This window comes from Fundulus heteroclitus, chromosome 14 (assembly GCF_011125445.2).
Source record: "Fundulus heteroclitus isolate FHET01 chromosome 14, MU-UCD_Fhet_4.1, whole genome shotgun sequence".
Taxonomy (NCBI): domain Eukaryota; kingdom Metazoa; phylum Chordata; class Actinopteri; order Cyprinodontiformes; family Fundulidae; genus Fundulus; species Fundulus heteroclitus.
Window position 1 is genome coordinate 1,544,884 of NC_046374.1, and position 20,733 is coordinate 1,565,616.

The window sequence follows — 20,733 nt, forward strand, 5'->3', positions numbered from 1 at the left end:
GCCAGTGAAACTAACATTAAAGGGGCCTAGTCACGTATTTTGACCATAAAAACACATTGTATATTCATCTTTAAATTAAACAATGTACTAACATTGTGTTTTTTCTTATACAATAATGTAACATCTGTAAGATAACGGCAACAATGGTGACGCCAATCAAATTATAATAAAATTTCATTTTGACTATTTTCACACAGCCTGCTATAGAAAAAACACTGACAATGCCCTCAAATGTTCCTCCTACTTTTTTTTAAAGATCTATCATGATATTTTGAAATAATGAAGTTAAACATCTCACAGACCCTATGCATTCTTCTAACAACCTTTCAAACGCCAGTGCTTTATTATGAAAACTGTTTTATGTCAGGTAACACGAATGGTGTTACTTTGGTGACAAATATTTATTCGGTACAAATAAAACAGGATTTTTAAAGCAGTTTGTGTTCTATTGTATAAAGATAAATAAAAATTTACAAAATTCAATCTCCTTCTTTCCAGTTCCTATGGCTCTTTCGGGTCTTATTAGTAAAGAAATCGGATTTAAAAATAAGTTAAAATTTTAATTCATAATCAAAAAGAGGGGAATTTGATAAATCTAAATTTGAAGTGGGTTACTGACACACTTACTGTTGCATCAATAAAAACGTTTTCAGCAACATTAGGCAGATTCTAGGGAATACAGTTTAGATGATTATCAAGTGAAATTATGAATTTTCTGTCCTACAAAAGTAAGAGACGGGCTTTCACCTTTTTTGTTGAATGATACACTTTGATAAGATTTAGATCTAGATTTTTTGACAGCATGGGAGCTAAACTTTTTTTTTTTTTTACGAAAAAATCGTTTAAAATGTAATATTGTGTAAAAAAAAAAAAAAAAGTTACCTTTAGAGTAACTTTCTCAGCAGATTTAACTTTGAGGGAGCTTGCGTTTATTTTGAAAGCGCCGTAGAACGGAAGTCGCACCAACCTCCTGCTCGCGCTCCCGCGTTGTTTTGGTGTACTGTGTGAGCGTGCGCGCGCCCCCGGACTGTAGCTGCCTGTCATCCCTCGCGCTGACATCACGCAGAGGATTTGCCACAATGTCAAACATAAGCAGACAGCGCGAGCTCATGGCTTCCCCGCGCCACAAAGACACGCATCACCGCGTGCGCCGGCTCGTTCTATAATCACAAAACTCATCCGACCTTTTATGGGTTCATTCTGCGTCCGAGGATGTTTTTCGGGTAAGATGGGTCACTCTGCTCTTATTTTGTTGTACCTTACAGTTGGGAAAGATCAGGAATACTCAGTTTTATTCAGTAAATAGATATATTTCATATACATTTTGTCTATTGAAAAGCTTTCATTTTGTTGTTTGCGTTCTTTCTGTAGGTGAAAAGTTCCCAGGCTGGCTGTAACATTGATGCTCTTCGGTTATTACGTAATGGGAGTGCGGACTCTGCTGAGCAGATGTTAGAGAGGTGTGAGGATGTGATGAGAAACCTCTGATACACACTACCCCGCTGCATGCGTAAAGACAGCATCACTTCTACGCCACTGCAATGCTGTTTTTTTTCCCACTTGTCAGTGAATCATTGTGTAAAAAAAAAAAAAAAGCAAAATGCAAATAACCTTCAAATATAGTATTAACATAGATTATATCCAGAACAAAATAAAGTGATTGAAAATAATAGTTTGTAATGATTTTTTTCCCACCCCCGCAGGTCCATGTGAGCGTTTGATCCCAGTCAGAGGTCATGCTGCGGAGGAAGTCTGATACCCACAGCCTGTTTACCCCCGGAGAGACATCTGATAATGACTGTGAGGTAAGGCTCTTATCTCTCTCTCTTTTTCCTGCACAAAACTTGTGTTTTAAGGGTTCCATGATTTTGGGCTATATTAAATCACATAAAACAGGATTATATAGTCAGCGAAAAGTCCTAACAATCTGGTAACCCTTACTAATAAAAGCAGGATAGGGCTGCCCAGTGGAGCATGCTCAGACAAGCAGTGAAAGAAGCGACAAGAGGGATGACATTTCATTTGGCACAGCAAACTCGGGTGCCAACTCATGGCAAAAGTGTCCACCCAGGCCAAAAGCAGTGATAGTGAAGTCCCTGGTTCAAATTCAACTTCTTAAAGCAATGTTTTGTATTCTAATTTATCCAGTGAGGACGAGTAAGTCAGGAGAAATTTCTGTGATGAGTACCATGGAGACCCAAAAAAGCGACACCCTTTGAGGTAATTTAAAAGTATGCCTGTATTTCACCAGAGAGCCAAATGACCATTTGTGACAAAACATAACATGTAATTTCAAAACTACTCCATTTCTGACCAGCATTGCTGCTCTAACGGGACAGGCATGCCCCAGCACCTGCCTACCAACCATTCCCACCTAAACCATATTTTTAATGAACAATTCAGCCAGTGCTTGTGTTAGTCTCACTTTTCTCCACATAAACAATACATGTTTATATGAGGGTTGACCTTCACTAAAATACTATAGCTAGCAAATCGTTATTCTGGAAACACCATTCGTCTCACCAATCCAGCTGTAGATATCTCTCTGCAGTTTGTTTCACCACAAACTAATACAGTAACTTTGGACTAGTACTAAACAAGAGGTGGATGAAAGGGAAGGTAAAATATTTACATACAATCAATCTGCAGCTACAGTCAAATGTAGAAAAGAAAAGTCACGGGTGAAGGTAATTATTGTAACTAAACATCCAGGAGGGTCATTTCGAGGGAACAGTTAATGATTTGGGACAACCTGTTTACATAAACATTATTCCATCCATCCATTTTCTGACACGCTTATCCCTGCTGGGGTCATGAGGGGTTGCTGGTGACTATCTCCAGCTGTCAATGGGCGAGAGGCGGGGTACACCCTGGACAAGTCGCCAGTCTATATAAACGGTACTGACAAAGAAAACATAAAAAAGTAAAAACTAAAAATCATATGATGAGTTACCATCATGATATTTGTAACAAAAGTTATCACTCCGCCTTTTTTCTGTTGTTGCCAGTAAGCGACCACACATAAAACATCACTAAGGAATCTGTCCGGTTCCCACGGACAGCAATAGCCTATCAGGCTCTCCCATATATGCTACTGCCTTTTGGTTTTTAAGAGTTGTGGCAATAAAGGTGTGTTTTTTTTTGTTGATAAAAATAGCTTTTAAGTTTATGTTTCTGCTTTGGAAACCAATGTAAAGGCGTAACATGATTTGTTTATATTTACCACCTTCAATATTTAAAGGTTTTGCGGCTTTAAAATCAGCTGTTTGCCCCAATAGCTGAAATATACTTTAATAAATTTGTTAAATTCTATCCGATTTTGACAAAGCACTTGTTGAACTAAACATGTTGAACTCTGACTAATTCTTAGAAACACTTGCTGACCTTAATTGCCCTTTTATGTTAAAAAGAAACAGTAAATAAGGAATAAGTTTGTGAAAGAAGTCCAAAGTAGTAACTTATTTCTAGCATCTAACAGGGTAGAAACTAAAACGTGAACCTAAGAAAAAAAAAAAAAACTGTTAAGGTGTGCCATTCATTGGCTGAATCAAGGTAAACAAAGCTTACCAGGTTGACTTTAGCATTAGCGCTGTTCGCCAAATCAGCTAAAGCTGGACTCAAACGCAAACAACTCACCACAGAAACCATCTTAGCCAGAAAGATTCTAGCTATTGTTGTCTTTGGATGGGGTTGAACACATTTTCATAACACAACCCATACAAACGTATTAGCCTTAACCGTTCTCTGCTCGACGAATCACACGACGGAAGAGAACACTGGTTAATTGAACATTTAAAGCTCAGTCATAATCAAACATTATTCAGGATTTATGGCCAAAACAAATCAGTTAATGTCGCTGGAATGTGTGCATCATTGAGCATTGCAAATACAAACTAATATGCTTGATTTAAAATGTAAATAATTTGTCAGGCTAATATTCAGTACCCTCTAAAATCCTTTTTTCTTATTTCTGTCATCTACAAAGAAAAACGTCTTTTATGATAAGTGGATTTTATGTTGATTACTTCCTTGACTTAATTACCTCGGTTTTTTAAGCATTTGTGATTTCCATGTCTGGCAGAGGCAGCTTAATCAGCGCCTGTTTTTCAGCTCTTGAAAATGCAAGTAGGTGGGAAAGGTTACATCACAGAGCCATTAGGAGATGCATAATTTAAAAAAAAAAAAAAAAGTTTGGGAAACAATATGTTAGAACTTCCATCATGTAGCTTTGCTAATCTGCTGCTGGCAGGCAGTAAAAAGGGATAAGAGGCATCAAGGAGTCAACAGTTCATCCTCTCTGTCTTTGTGTCTGTCTCAGATGGGGGCGAGCTGTGAAGAGGTAGATATAGTGTGCCTGTGCGAGGCTGGTCCCTGTACACTTTATTCAGAAGCACACGCGCCTACGCTGGTGAGTGCTCAGGCTTCCCACTTAAGTGTCTGTGGCCGTGGCGCAAGCCGCTTCAGAGGGTTCCTCTGGCTGTGAACGCGCGCCTTTAGCCTCCCGCTGAACCCGCTGTGTCTCTGTTGCTGCTTCTGTTGCTGTACAGTATGTTTTACAGGGGCTGTTCAGAGCTGACAGCTGTCATGTGGTGTGTGGGCTTTTTCCTTCTTTTTTTTTTTTTTTCATAAACAGTTTCAGGATCAGTCACTCTGCCTGTCTCCCTGCTCTTCTGTTGTCAGGACACTCTGCTATGTGAACACTGTGGAAAAAACAGAGTCATGTTAACCAGGTACTCTGAGGGATATGGCACAGAGGTAATATGTAACATCTGTGTGTGTGTGTGTGTGTGTGTGTGTGTGTGTGTGTGTGTGTGTGTGTTTGCATGTTTACTGATTTCAGTTCAGGTTTCCTTTTCATTTAGCTTATACAAGGAGTCATAGAGCACCATATACACTGGGATGCTGTTTTTCCGTCAGGGAGAGACTGGCCAGCTTTGATTGAGCTAAATACAAGGCGACCCCGTTAGTAACGTGGCATGAGGCTGTAAAAGACTTAAAGACCGTAAAGACCAGGGAGTCCGAGAATCCATCTATCGTTTTCCTTCCACTTCAGAATTCTTTACTGTTTTGTCTTGGGCTGTCACAGAAATATGAAAAAGTTGGCAAAAGTACTGGAATTGATGCCGCTCAGACATAAGTTCCTTATGCGCAGTGGTACCAGGCTAACAGATCGTCTGAGCAACAAACCAGGTCGATGTTTCCCAATCTTTTAACCAGTCGGACTGTAAGCGAGGTGTCACTCTGTCTGCGCTCTGCTGATTTAAAAGCGAGCGTTCAGTCAGCTGTGGTTAAGCGAGCGATACGTTCTGATCAGCAGGGCCTGTCAAAGCGAGCAGCTCTGATCCGATCATCTGGACCAGCAGATCTGGAGGCCTAATGCATGTGAGTCACCTGAAATGTCTCCAGCGTCAGATGTCTGGAGGCAAAGCAGGACACGAGTCCGCTGCTTTAAGCCAGTATTACATAGATGTTTCACGCTCAAAGAAGTTGGCAAACTTTTAGTCTCAGACAGAAAACAACGTTTTGGTCAACAGGGATGGACAACATGTCTGTTGTTTGAGGAAAATAGTTTCAAAGTAATGATTCTACCTGTGTTAACACTAAACTAATTAGTTATCCTTTTTTATAGCCCTAAACTGTTTGGGTGTGGTGGGTCTGTTACTGTTGGTATTCTATTTCTAAACTGTAAATATCAATAAATGTTAAGGTTATCTATTTAAATATACAGTAAGGTAGCATAATTTTTTTAATGTAACATTATTACTTTCTGTTGTCACTATCACAACAAGAAGAAGGTTTGATATTAGGATAATGCTTGCGCATGTCGCTCTGATGATAGAACTTGCAGTAAATGAATAACTTCTGAACTAAGCAGTGTTAATGTCTTTCTGCGTTGCACTCATTTCAAATCTAGCCCTCAGATAATAGATAGTCTATCAAGCTATTGGCAGAAAGTGCATTTCATCATTTCCATCACAACAACATGCCTTTATTGAAAATGTTGTCTCTCTCCTCGCATGCCATTTTAGCAAAAACTTTGTTGCAGACTGTAATGCACCAAGTAGTGGACCCCGATAATTCAGCCAAAACACAGAAGTAGAATTAAAGGTTTTATGGATGTAAAAGGTGTTGGACAGGAAATTGGCTGGAGCCCATTCAGAAACCACTGTAACAGAGGGAGTAAGGTTAGTGGCTAGGACCAACTCAGTGGAAGGTGGATGTTACGTCCCTTGGCTTAGTCTAGGGGTTATATGGGACGGACATAAAATGAGGAAGTGGACTGAGGAGGCAAAGTTATCTTTTAGACATTTATTTACTTCTAATTTTACATTATTTACAATTCAGACGGTTAAAACTTCAGAGAGAGCCCAGGCCAACATAACAAACAAAACAACCCTAATCAGAAAATAAAAAGAAGAACTTACCTAACAACAATGAAAGTAAAATAGTACAAACCTACAAACTAACCTAAACCTAACAATCACTTAAACAAGAGAAAACTGGGGTTAAACCAAAAGGCAGCTCTCCCCTACCAACCCAGTCTGACCAAGTGTACATTAAAAAACATGACAAAGGCAGGCCTTTGCACTGGCAAGCATCTGCAAGAGGTGGTACGGCAGGCAAGTGGCCAAGAGGCACTGAGGTGCAGGATCACAGCCTTTAAATAGGACACAGGTGATTGCTGATTGCACTGGACTCTGGAAACCACACCCACATCCTGGAGAAGGTGGAGCCTAGCACAGGACAACAAATTAGCACAAACACAAACATCTACCTGGGAGATGTAACACCCCCACCCATAAGAACAAACATAATTGTTTGTTAAACCATGCACACAGTCACACTCTGGAAAGAGTGTCTGCCACGATGTTGTCACATCCTTTCTTGTGCTTGATTTCTATGTTGTAGTTTTGTGAAATTAATGCCCACCTCATGAGTCGTTGATTGCTGTTATACATACGTGAAAGAAACACAAGTGGGTTGTGGTCCGTAAAAATCTCTACCGGTTTTGAAGTGGAACCCACGTACACTTCAAAGTGTTGAAGAGCCAGGAGCATTGCCAGAGTTTCTTTCTCGATAGTTGAGTAGCGCCTTTGATGGGGGTTGAACTTCTTACAGAAGAAACAAACAGGATGAGGTACTCCTTGGGCATCATCTTGAAGGAGAACAGCTCCAGCTCCAATCTCACTAGCATCCACTTCAAGCTTGAAAGGCTTGGAAAAATCTGGAGCAGCAAGAACAGGAGCATTTGACAAGAGAGCTTTTGCACAGTCAAAAGCATGTTGACATTCAGTACTCCAAAGGAATGGTAGCTTTGGACTACACAAGGAGGTCAGTGGTGCTACCACTTCAGAAAAGTTCTTGCAAAAACACCGATAGTAACCAACCATACCCAAGAATCGGCGTAGCTCTCGGCGCGTTTCTGGCACTGGAAAAGCAAGGATTGCATTTACCTTTGCACTGATGGGACGAACCTGGCCTTGTCCAACTTCTTTTCCAAGGTACATCACGGTAGCCTTGCCAAATTCACATTTAGCCAAGTTGAGTGTCAAGGAAGCATCAGCCAGACGCTTAAACACAGTGGCTAGAGTGGCAACATGCTCAGACCATGTGGAAGAAAAGACAACCACATCATCAAGATAAACCTTACAGTTTTCCACGTCCGATAGCACAGTTGACATCAATCTCTGAAAAGTTGCAGGAGCATTTCTCATCCCAAAGGCCATCACGGTATATTGTAAAAAGTTGTCGGGTGTAACAAAAGCTGAGATTTCTGAGGCTTTGCTGGTTAAAGGTACTTGCCAATAACCTTTAAGAAGATCCAACTTAGACACATATGCAGCCGATCCAACACTGTCAACACAGTCTTCAATACGGGGCAGTGGGAAGGAATCAGGTACTGTAACTGCATTAACTTTACGGAAGTCTGTACAAAATCGTGGCGTGCCATCTGACTTTGGTATGACCAAACATGGAGAACTCCATGGACTGCAACTTGGTATGGCCAAACCATACTTTAGCAGATAGTTCACCTCCTTTTTCATCAGTCCTCTTTTAGTCAGATTCACACGATAAGCATGTTGCTTAATTGGCACAGCATCCTCAACATTTATGTCATGCTCTATCACTGTGGTACGTGACGGAATGTCACCAAAAAGTTTTGGATGAGCGTATATAAGCCTCTCAATGTCCAATCTCTGTTCACATGTCAAGTGAGAGAGATATGTAGACAACTTGGACAGTACCTCAGAATTGAGCATTCTGGCACTCTGGTAGCTGACATCACAAAGCTTAAGACCATCTTCATCTGCACCCTCCTTCAGTCCTGAAGAGCACAGGAGAACCTCTGGAGGCGGCTTCTTTTGCATTGAAGATTCAGCTGGCTCTTCTACAGGGCTGCAAAGAGATCCGGACCGAGGATGAAAGGTTTTAAGCATGTTTACATGACACAAGCGTGTTTTTCGTCTCCGGTCTGGGGTTTTAACCACATAGTCAGTCTCATTCACTTTCTTGTCCACCAGATATGGTCCACAAAATCGGGCAGATAATGCCGAACTGGAAGTTGGTAAAAGAAGCAAAACCTCGTCACCTGGATTAAAAGATCGAGGGACAGCTTTCTTATCATACCAACATTTCATCTTCTCCTGAGCAGAGGAGAGGGACTCTGCTGCTGCCGACCGGGCCTTATGGAGGCGTTCTCGGAACTGAGAAACATAATCCAGAACATTAGGTTGAACTGGATTATCTGTGGACCTGAACTGTTCTTTAAGGAGCTTTAAAGGTCCTCTTACAGAATGACCAAACACCAGTTCAGTTGGACTGAACCCAAGAGATTCTTGCTTAGCTTCCCGAATAGCAAACAACATCAGGGGTACTCCTTCATCCCAATCCTTTCCAGTATCCAAGCAATATTTTTGCAACATGGCCTTGAATGTCTGGTGCCAGCGTTCTAATGCTCCTTGTGACTCCGGATGGTAAGCACTTGAAACAACCTGTGTAATCCCAAGAGTCTGCATGACCTGCTTGAAAAGTTTGGACATAAAGTTGGTTCCTTGATCTGTTTGAACTACTTTTGGTAAACCAAACGTAGTGAAAAACTTTGTCAATGCTCTGATCACCAGAGGTGTAGTTATTCTTCTAAGAGGAATTGCTTCTGGGAAACGTGTTGCAGTACACATAATAGTCAATAAAAACTGGTTACCATGCTTTGTCTTGGGCAATGGACCAACACAGTCCACGATGACATGCTCAAAAGGCTCACCAAGTATTGGTATAGGATGAAGAGGGGCAACTGGAACAGTCTGGTTTGGTTTCCCTGCAACCTGACAAATTTTACAAGTACGACAAAACTCTACTACATCAGCCTTCAACCCAGGCCAAAAGAAATGGGTAAGTATTTTGTTGTAGGTTTTCGTAACTCCTAAATGACCAGCCAAAGGATGTTCATGTGCAAGGGACAATACCTCATGTCGATATCCAACAGGCACCACAATCTGATAAGTAGCGCTCCACTCATTATCAGAACAAGTTCCTTGCTCCAAGGATACTGTTGGATGTGCAATCCACTTACGCATTAGAACACCATCCTCAAGAAAATAGGAAACCTTCTCATTTCCTGTTTTGGAGAAAACAAAACATTTGTTCAGAGAAGGATCTGATTTCTGAGCAGCAATGAGATTCTCACGTGTGACTGGCAAGTTCCACTGAGGAAAATAAAAGTCCTTTAATTTGCTCTCAGAAGAATCTTTGGAGACTTCTTGATGTTCCATCGAGGTGGGCAAACCATCCTCAGCCAGAGCCTGAGCCAACAGAGAATCCTCCAGATCAGTCTCTGCAGCTCTGCTTCGTTTTTGAGCCCTTGTGAGAACACAGGCAGGAAACACAGATGGCAAACACGTCGCCAGGTCATCATTCTTACTGTTAGACTTTGGACTTTCAATTACTTCCAAAACAGGGTGCACTTTTCCACCAGCCATGTCATTTCCCATAATAAACTGAACTCCTTTAATTGGAAGTGAAGGGCGAACTGCCACCGGGAAAACACCACTAACCAACTTTGACTTAATGTGCACAAAATGCAACGGAGCTACAACATAACCCATTTCAACTCCTTGCATCAAAATATTCCCATTACATGAGGAATAGTCACCCACTGGCAACACATCAGCTAAGATCACAGATCTTGACCCTCCTGTATCTCTTAGCATTTTAATGGGCTTTTCATCTTCCACCTTTCCAGTCAAGGATACAACACCGTCCAGAATGAATGGTGTGAAGCAAGGATCAAGCTCCTCAACAGCATTCCCTTTCTTGGCATCAATGGTTTTAATCAAACCTACCCCTTTTGATGGTTGCACTGCAGCTGACTGATTCTTACGTTTTAAAGAGGGACACTCCACAACAACATGACCAAGTTTGTGACAATAGAAGCATTCCCTTTCAGTCCTTGAAACTGAAGTTTTTCGTGGGCTTGGAGGATCTTTTCTTGGGAAAGATTCTCTGGTGGGAACTTCACGTTTCGGCACAAAAACAGTTTTATGGGTCAACACAAATTCATCTGCAACCACAGCTGCTTCCTTTAAAGTTGAAACCTTCTGTTCATTTAGATACACAACAATGCGCTCTTGAAGACCATTTTTAAATTCTTCCAGCAACATTAATTCACGTAAAGAACGGTAGTCAAGAACTTTACTTGCCGAAAGCCATTTGTCAAAAAGCGTTGCTTTTTCGCGAGCAAACTCAACAAAAGTCTGATTTGCTGTCCTTTTATGATTACGAAAACGTTGTCTGTACGCTTCTGGAACAAGTTCATAAGCAGCAAGGATAGCAGACTTCACTACATCATATTTTAAACTTTCTTCCAGAGACAAAGCAGAACAAACTTCTTGTGCTTTGCCAACCAATTTACACTGCAGAAGCAGAGGCCAAACCTCTCTCGGCCAATTTAATGAAGCAGCGACACGTTCAAAAACATTGAAATATGTATCAACTTCTGATTCACGAAATGGAGGTACTAACACAATGTTTTTGCTTACATCGAAAGAACCTGGGGGTACAGAAGAACAAGTTATTTCCTCAGCAGCCGATGAATTTACAGAGCTGGATTGAGAAGTACTGGTTTGAGGGTGTGTGGAACCTATGGAAGATTGAGCCTGTAATTCCAACTGGCGCAATCTTACTTCCCTTTCAATCTGAAGCTCCAACTCCAGCTTTTTCAGCTTCAAAACTCGTTCGGTCTCTGCTTGCAACTCCAACTTACGAAGTTCAAACTCTGCCTGACGAGCTTGGAGTTTATCCTGAGCCTCTAATTGCAGTCTTGCCAGACGTACCTTAATTAATGCCTCTTGCTTTGATGGAGAAGAAGGTGAGGCAGCAACAGAAGGTGAGGCATCAGTACTCACGCTTCCAACCTTTGGCTGTTCCACCCCAGCAGGCCTCTTTCCTTCCTCTGACACAGCAGGCATCAATCTCTCATTAGGAGACCTATCAAGAGGAACTTCCAAAAAAGGTGTCTCAGAAACAGGAAGCAATCCTTCTTCCACAAGCTTGTTTGAAACAACAAATTTCAGCTCTTTTTTAACCATTTGTTTGGTTACATTCATCTCAAAATGAGCTGCTATAGAAAATAGGTCTTGTTTTCTGCACCTTTCCAACTCCTCCCAAGAAGGATTATCTACAAAAGCACGCAAATTGAAAATACGAGTTGCCATACCAACACTCTTTGCCACATACACCTAAGAACTCCAACAATCCACTTCAAAATATACAGACAGGATTAATAACTCCCGGACGAGCCCCCACTTTATGTTACGTCCCTTGGCTTAGTCTAGGGGTTATATGGGACGGACATAAAATGAGGAAGTGGACTGAGGAGGCAAAGTTATCTTTTAGACATTTATTTACTTCTAATTTTACATTATTTACAATTCAGACGGTTAAAACTTCAGAGAGAGCCCAGGCCAACATAACAAACAAAACAACCCTAATCAGAAAATAAAAAGAAGAACTTACCTAACCACAATGAAAGTAAAATAGTACAAACCTACAAACTAACCTAAACCTAACAATCACTTAAACAAGAGAAAACTGGGGTTAAACCAAAAGGCAGCTCTCCCCTACCAACCCAGTCTGACCAAGTGTACATTAAAAAACATGACAAAGGCAGGCCTTTGCACTGGCAAGCATCTGCAAGAGGTGGTACGGCAGGCAAGTGGCCAAGAGGCACTGAGGTGCAGGATCACAGCCTTTAAATAGGACACAGGTGATTGCTGATTGCACTGGACTCTGGAAACCACACCCACATCCTGGAGAAGGTGGAGCCTAGCACAGGACAACAAATTAGCACAAACACAAACATCTACCTGGGAGATGTAACAGTGGAGAACACAGTATAGTAACAGCCACTAACCTTCTAAGAAGCCAGGAAGTTGCTCTGGATGCGATCCATGGGTCCAAGGGCTCCACTTGTTTGATGCTTCTGTAAGCATCTGTTTTTCACAGCGTGTAACCAGGGCTGAAGCAAAAGGGTAATCCGTGATACAGGCATGGGTCGGAACCACCAGTAAGATCAGGCAGAGGTTTCCAGAGGGAGAGGCTTGGTCGGGGCTGAGCGAGAGGTCGTTACCAGAGGCCAACTGCAGAATCCAAAAAGAATAAGGGAGTCAGGGAAAATCCAAAGACTTTAGGTAAGGTCTTAAACAGGCAGGCAGACGAAGAGCGCTGGATGGTATACTCACATGATGGCTTTCTAGAATCTGGCAGCTACATGCAGAGAGAGCGATGTGTGTGTGTATATATATATATATATATATATATATATATATATATATATATATATAGATAGATAGATAGATAGATAGATAGATAGATAGATAGATAGATAGATAGATAGATAGATAGATAGGGTGGAGCACAGGTGCTCAAACTACCACAAATTAGTTGGGACAGGTGTTGCTGCTCAAAACTAATGAGGCAGGCAGAGCAGACAGGATTTGGGCGGGACTAATCAAAGGCATCAAAGCAATAACATTATAATAATAACATTATAAAATATATATATATATATATATGTATATATATATAATATATATATTCATCAGAACAACAGTTCATTAGTTAAAAACAAGATTAACACAAACCGTCATGACTTTTCAGACTCCAACAGTCTTCCAAAGTTAGTTAGAACCAACTCTGCTGACAAAAACTACTTTATAGCTTTTTGGTTTGAATGATCCCGGAAATTATAGTGTGGATCATGGTTGGCGGAGCAAGCCTTCCTTTTCAAACACTAATTCTGTGCCGAAGTAATTCAACATTTTGAGATGTTCATTCATTAATTCATTCTGTTCCGGAGAAGATCGATACCACTGGGATATAAATAGGATGACATTTATATAAGCCACGAGCTCGTTGGTCATGGTATTGAAAGAGGCGTCAGCTGGTTCATGCATATTAACAGAAGTGACATAATGAAAAGTCACACATGAACACATGGGACCAGACACATGTCATCACCACATGTTGTTTTTGACAACTAATGGCCACGATTCACCGGGGCTTTTCATTCAGCAACATCCTATGTTTTGAACGTTTTTCTGTGCTGCAGGAGGAGTGTGCATTATCCGACCCTCAGGGAGAAAGCGATGCAGATGCTGACATAGAGGACACGGACTGCAGGTCAGATCACCATCCACGCCCTCATGGGCCTGTGCGCATGCTTTGCTTGGCTCGTACTTCTTTCCTTATGGTGCTTTGACCTTAAGCCTGATTGGTTCAGACTGCAGGAGCACAGTTCTCTCCAGCGAATCAGCTCGCGCCGACGCAAACGTCCTCGAGTGGCGCGCCAAGACACCACGGAGAGCGAGGATGACGGCGGGCGGAGCCACAAAACCCATCGCTGGAACCTGCGGCTCAGTCCTGACAGAGCACACAGCAGGACTATCCTGGAGGTAGAAATAAAGCCGTCATGCTCGTTGGTCTCATATAATATAGAACACCCCATAGTTGGTCTTAAACTCTTTTATCAAGTTTCAACACACACTTCGCATTTAAAGGGAAAAATTGATTGTCTGGATTCCTAAATCCTCTCTTCAAAGGCTTTCTAGGCTTTAGATCCTGGGACTGAGGGGAAGAACTTTGATTTTGTGTCCGGTGAGCCATTTCTGCATTAATCACAAATCCACATGATTGTGATTATGGTCCTGCTGTAACACCAACGGATGACCCCTATTTTCACATGTTCACCACTTTTTTTTATTGAAAACCTCCTGATATTTCAGAGTGGATGATGCCATGTTCTCTCACAGGTTTTCCAGGGTCTGTGGATGAACAGGTCCACAGCATAACAGATCCTCCAATCTATTTAACAGTGTGCACAAGGTGTTTTTCTAACAAGCCAATTCTTCCGTTATTTTTAGATCAACCCAGTGTTTGGTACTTAAATATTAGTTTAATCTGGTCAGAGCAAACATTTCCAGCAAGGTGCCACGTTTATGGTGACAGTAAGGCGGAAAAGGCTTCTGCCAAGGAGACAGTGGGCATTGTGCCAGTTTATCCCTAAAAAGGGCAAGTTCTAAACCCAGTTTAGCTCCATTAAAATTAATTCATTGGTTTTCATAATTCACCACCTAAATGTCAAATTTTATATGAAATAAAGTTTGAATTTATATCCGTAGGCCATGCAGCTATTCAACCATTAGCACGACAATTTAGTAATCTCCTACCTTACATCTGTTTTACTCTCGCTTGTTGTCTTTGCTCTCATTTTGCAGGTCCCCAGTTCAGTTTTGGTTTCAGTGGCTAGGCCTCAAATCTTTTCTTTATATTCCTGTTTAAAAGCAAAGCCGAATACATTATAGTCAATATTTTAACCCATCCAAAGACTGCAGAAACTGCTCGAGTACTGTATGTGCAGCAGCCAAACCTTGTCTGTGCTTCCCTGCTGAACATGAAGCAGCTACCAATCGCACCCTTAGGGAAAATATTAGGATCTCTTTTCTGCATAAAATCTCCAAAGCTTTCCTCTAAAAACCTAGTAGACATCTTGGGTTCACCCTGGGATAGATTGCCATTAAATGACCCCAGGGTGAGTTTCAGGTTCGTCATGTATAGCATCACCTGCTTCAAGGCTCCAGCCATGTGGATGGTGGCTAACAGAAATGGGTTTCTCTGTCAGAAAGTCACGGTTTATTAATCAGAATTAGATGTTCTGGTAGATTCAGTTCCTGTCTTGTTAGTTTATGTTCTTTATTATTTTAGTAGTTCTGTTAGATCGTTATCTTATGCTTGCAGTTCTTCAGTTTTGTTTCTGTTCAGTAGTTATGTTTATTATGCATTCTTGTGATGGTTAAATTTGGTTCCTGTTCGCTTCTGCTCTTTATTTTAGTAGTTCTGTTAGTTCTGCTCTTCCTTAGTTTAGTTAAGTTTCTCTACTCGTTTTGGCCGTTCTCATGCTTCCCTGTTAGATTCCATTCTCCCTCTGTTACTGCCAGCTATCTGCCCTTCTTTCCCTCTGTTAATTACATCTAACTCTTCTCACCTCTCTAGTGCGCACAACCTGCTACTGCTCCTGTTTCCCCTCCTATATGTATTATTAGGCCAGTCACTTCTGGTCGGTTCTCTGCAAATGTTCCTGGTTCCTGTATTCCTGCATCGTGTAAGCCTCGTTTTATCCATTAAATCACCTTCATCTCAACATCACGTGACTTCCGAGCTCTTGTTTATGCAAAAGCCCTGATAGATATGAATTCTTAGTGGTGTCGCTCATTTTGGCACTGGAGATTTTGTAGAGCATAATCCCTTGCTAATTTTGGATTTTATTTCCCTCAGGAAAAAAATATTCTCAAATTAAGGGTTGGATGTTTTTCTTTATTTTTGAGTATGAAATCATGCTAAGAAAAATAATAAACAACAAAGCCATCAAATATTGATGCCTATTAGAACTAGAAAAATTTGCATTTCCTGCGAAAAATGCACTGTGAATGCAGATAGCTGAATGATTGAGCAAAAGATGCAGAAGATCTTTGAAGAAGAGAAAAAACAGCTGAAAAGCATTGAAGAAGTTGAAAAAGTTGAAGAAGTTGAAAAAGTTGAAGAATTTGAAAGAGTTGAAGAATTTGAACATGAAAGATCAATAGCTGAATGATTAGAAGAAGAAAAAACTGAGGGAATGGCACCAAACATTTCCTAACTCATTCTAAACACTGAATCGTTTAACAAAGCAGAAGTAGAATTTCAAACTTGAATATTCTGCATTTCTAGGAGTATAAGGGGTTTCGCCCCCATTGAAAAGCATTGGATGTTTGACACCTCTTAACTTGGAGATGCTTTACGCGACGAGGCCCAAATTTATTGTGGAGCATTCTGTATAAAGGAGGTACAGACTCTGTAAAGCAGAAGTTTGTAGGACCTTCCTAGAGCTACTTCCGGTTAGCAACATGCTAACCGTTAGCCGCTAACAGGGTTGTGTTCAGTATCACCGGGTGATTGTACTCTGTAAGTTTGGTCCAAATCCTGTACTGGGAAGTGCCTCAAAAAGGGGTGCCAATACTTAATGTCACCAAACGTCACCAAAGTTCATGGGTCAGATTTGCCTCCTTTAGCAACTCAACCTCAGCACATCTGGGCCCAGAACTCAACATTTGACCAAAATGGTGTGTAGTGCCATTTCCCACAGGTGGGTGGTGCTGTATTGGCCAATTGGGTCGTGTCTGGGCATCATGCCAGGTCCTGTTGGAAGCAAAGCCCAATAGGAAAGCATGTGAAATCCAAAAAGGGCCAGAAAAGTGGCACATGGCTGATAATCACTTGAAATTTTTAAAATGTTAAGAGGAAGTGACTGTGCGAATTTCAGATTCCTACATTAATCGCAGCCACTGCAGTGGGTGTCGAAAGTTGCCATTCTATCCCAATGGAGCCTGTCCCTCTGGTCAGCAGAGTTCCGTCGTCATGGAAACTTACTCACACCTGCAGCGGGCAATTCTACCAAAGTGCACACACTTTGCTCAGAATATGTCCCATTGGGTTATAATGGAGAACTTTGCCTTGCACAACGCTCCATATCTCCTGATCCGTAAATGGTAGAGACGTAATTTTTTCTGCGTTTATTTCTTAACGGATAGGGGAAGAAGACTTGCAATCGGTTTTTGCTGGAAATATTTTAATAAAGGCGTAAAAAAGTATGGTATAAAGGGGATTTTTAAGGAAGCATAAGAGATATCAAAATAATTCCTTTACTGTGAGTATCAGCAGGCTTTTGAGGACTATGTTGCTCATTTTTATGTTTGTACAAAAATCGGTGTAGGCACAGCGACGATGTAAAAAAGTGGATCATGTGGAAAAATGCAGCTCTAAAGCATTTTCAGGATTTTGCACATTCGCTACTCCCGAACAAATTGTTCCTGCGGCAAAACCGTAACAGTTATCCACAAAATTCCTTTTTTGTGAGTGCCAGAAGGGTTGGGACATTCATGTGTAAAGGTCTCATGCCTGTACATCAAACGGTTTAGGAGTAGCGACGATGCGAAAACGTGTGATGTTTTGGATTTTCAGACGTCATTTTTCAAAACCGCTCCATAGGAAATTAATGGGGGAGGTTTCGGGTTTGTGTCGCTCTGAGGTGATTTGTGAAAAATGTATAAATGCTACACCAATGAGGGTTACATTTCCTGAATCCAGACAAAAATTCCTACGTTTTGATGTATAATTTATGGGGATAGGTTGAAATTTGAGTGAGTGAGAAGAAGTTGTTCGGAGAAGAAGAATTTGTTGAATTTCTAGAGTGCGCACTCTATAACTGCCTCCTTGATGACCATAGCAACGCATGTTATTTGCTGAATTTCTTGAAAAGCCAAAATTATTTTAAGGAGGTACTATATGAAAATGGTAAAAGATATGAAAAAGCTGAAACATACCATAATAGCTGAAACATATCACTACATTTTAAAAGTTGAATGGCGTTTCTAGCTGAAAGTAGGCTGAAGCAGTAAGCTGTCAAAAAGCAGCTGAAATTAGCGGAATTTTAGTGAATTACATTCATTTCCTATGGGAGAAAAAAAGCTGAAAATTTGCAGAAAAAGCTGAATATTTTAAAAAGTTGAAAAGTTAAAAGTACAAAAAGATATAGCCATCGATTTCAGATGAAGCTGAATAGTTTAAAAGTTGAATGGTTGAAATCGGACAAAAACTGTAGGAGGAGAAGCGAATCAAACTTTAAACAGTAAAAACACGAAAGAGGATCTTAAGAACTGTGAATTCACAGTAACTAGTGGCTATTGTCGAACCTACCGTCAAAGTTGTTTTTAATGGTGTTCTACTGCCGTAGTACCCTTGTACTGATTACTAATTTTGCTGTTTTAAGTGAGCATTTTGTAAGAGGTGTCTTTGCTACTAACATTTTTGTAATTGGTTTGACGCTTGAATGTTATTGATCATAGAAATGAAGAAACTAAAATGACTTCTTAGGCTATCTTAGGAGCTCAGCTGTAGAAAGAACTGCAAGCGCATTGAGATAAAACACAATAATCCCCTTGCTTTGCCGTGTTTCTGTCTTTCAGGAGAGTGTTTCCCAGGTGAGGCCGCTGATCATCACTGGGCCCAACGTTGAGAAGCAGAAGAGTCCGGCGGACCTGCCCCGAGGCTCTGAGCTGATGTCCCTGTGGCCCTCGTCCCTCTCTCTCCCCATCAAACTGCTGCTCCTGCTGCCTGTCTCCCTCTCCCTCGTCATTGTTATAATCTCTTTCCTGCTGCCCTGGACCGCCACATGACATAACATCACATTTTGGTTTCCAAACATCCAACAAATGTCACCATGTCTTATAATGTAGTCGATAGCATACATGTTTTTAAAGGATTATAAAAAAAACAATGGAAGATAATTAGAATTTTTGCTGCGCAGATCATGTAAAATTAGATCCCCGGAGGATGCTGAATGCTTTCTTGCCAAAATCAGACGATACCACTTTTCATGGAGCATTCGGTCGCAGCTAAAAGACCAATACAAGCTGAGTTCTTGGCTGCGTCTCAAAGCTCGCCCTAAGTTTCAGTTTCTCACCCCCTCGTTTGTAAAAATAGACCTCTCATCTTGCGGCCCTGTTGTAATGAGCTGCAACAACCATGTGGGGGGGGGGGGGCTCAGGGTTGCGCAGGAGCTTTTAAACAGGGTTATAACACTCTCTGTAGGAAAACATGTGAAAGACGATGCTGATACACTATGCAATTCCTTCGTTCTGGCATTATGAGAGTGGGGAAAGATCTGCGTCGTCGTGTCCTTGGCCTTGTCACACAACCCCCCCGACCCCTACGGAGTATGTTCTGTTTGCGCAAGGACTTGTGGCTCTAAATAGCGTGCAAATTTTAAAACCAATAGGAGCTGAGATCCGATATGGGTTCTTTTATGTATAATCTGCAGAACCGCCGTCGGTATAATGAGCAAATAAACAGATCACGTGGATTTTTAAAATATTTCTTTTTTAAATTCAGATTATTTTAACCCTAGTCCTTCATGACAGAACCCTGCTGTGTTAATAGTACAATGAGCTGACCTCAAAGAACAACATGAGCTTTTGTGGAAACTACTGTAACTATATTCAACGTTTTCATAGACACCATATTCACATAGTGTCGACATGGCAAATGTGGATGTTATTTATGTCGGTCAACGTATAATTGTTTAGAAAAACTGACCTTGACAATCAATCTCGCTAGTTATTACAAGCTGAAAGGCAAACTGGTGAAAGCCATTTTAACTTCTCTGTACTGTATGTTATATTTATTTATTTCATTATGTAATTTTCTCTTAACTTAAAAAATATCTTTAAACTCCACTTGCAGAAGGGGGAAATGATTGTTATTAATTATCATCCTGTTGTACTTTATCCTATTAAATACTGTGAATTAGTTCAGTAGATGAAATCTTTACGTCTTCAACCCGGCTGTATTGCTTTTCCTAAAGCTTGTTTTTCTTTAATTTCTTCTTGCATACGTGCATTCATCTTTGTGTTTTATTGGGCAATAAAACTAGATTGTATTTTAACAACAACAAAAAAAGCTTGGCTGGTCAGTGTTTTGGGGGATCTATCAAAAACAGTACTTGGGAAACTTATTTCCTACTTAACGTTTATGAGCAATGTAAAAACAATATTTCCTGTCAAATCAAGGTCTGTGGCGTGTAGGTTGTTTTCTTGGGGCTGCAGATTACGTGCGTCATATTTCTAATATACCTTGAATTACAGAAACATAACTGCAGGAATAATTGTAATTTGCTATGTTTGAAATCCTCATTAATAAAAAAAAAACAAAAACATGGATACTCATATTCAGTTGGTTGCAGTGGGCAACTTCACCATTAGATGTCACTAAATCCTATGTAAGTTCTGGCTTGATAAACTCAGGTGTTGTAGCCTGGTTTTTATTCATGGTTTGTAGATATCGTTGTAAGAATATCCTTAAGAAGCAGTGTGGGGAAAAGCTGAGTTTACCTAAACTTAATTTAGAAGAAGCTTGTTTAAGCGAGTTATTGCCTATCTTCAAAGTTGTTTTTTGCATAAAAACAATAAAACCTAGATGTGGTAAAATAATATCAGGAAAATGAGAACAAATGTTTTCATGTTTTAATAGTTACTAAGCAAATTATTTTTTTTAACTATGTGTGAGCGGACCCACACTGCCAGCTGCTGATTACGCCTTCCAGCATCTTTAATCCACTCAGACTTACATCCTGCAAAAAATTTGAGA

At 40.7% G+C, this 20,733-nt stretch overlaps 1 protein-coding gene and 1 long non-coding RNA gene across 5 annotated transcripts; both read left to right on the forward strand.

Annotated features, from left to right (window-relative positions):
* The first annotated feature begins 1,039 nt into the window (after positions 1 to 1,039).
* On the forward strand, positions 1,040 to 19,896 carry si:ch211-63p21.1. 4 transcript variants are annotated; one of them, XM_021310780.2, is made up of 9 exons: positions 1,041 to 1,223; positions 1,372 to 1,460; positions 1,704 to 1,805; positions 2,149 to 2,220; positions 4,319 to 4,408; positions 4,681 to 4,755; positions 13,607 to 13,677; positions 13,778 to 13,949; positions 18,555 to 19,896. In XM_021310780.2, the coding sequence occupies exons 5-9, from the start codon at positions 4,319 to 4,321 to the stop codon at positions 18,762 to 18,764; spliced, it is 618 nt and encodes a 205-aa protein (XP_021166455.2). In that variant the 5' UTR covers positions 1,041 to 1,223; positions 1,372 to 1,460; positions 1,704 to 1,805; positions 2,149 to 2,220; the 3' UTR covers positions 18,765 to 19,896. The 4 variants fall into 4 exon arrangements, with proteins under 4 accessions (XP_012708315.2, XP_036001910.1, XP_021166455.2 ...); XM_012852861.3 differs by lacking the exon at positions 2,149 to 2,220 and having other exon boundaries at positions 1,040 to 1,223; XM_036146017.1 differs by lacking the exons at positions 2,149 to 2,220; positions 4,681 to 4,755 and having other exon boundaries at positions 1,040 to 1,223.
* LOC118565608 lies at positions 5,391 to 12,784 on the forward strand. Its single transcript, XR_004932474.1, has 2 exons — positions 5,391 to 6,220; positions 12,384 to 12,784. It is a non-coding gene; the product is annotated as an uncharacterized LOC118565608 (long non-coding RNA).
* Positions 19,897 to 20,733: the final 837 nt, after the last annotated feature.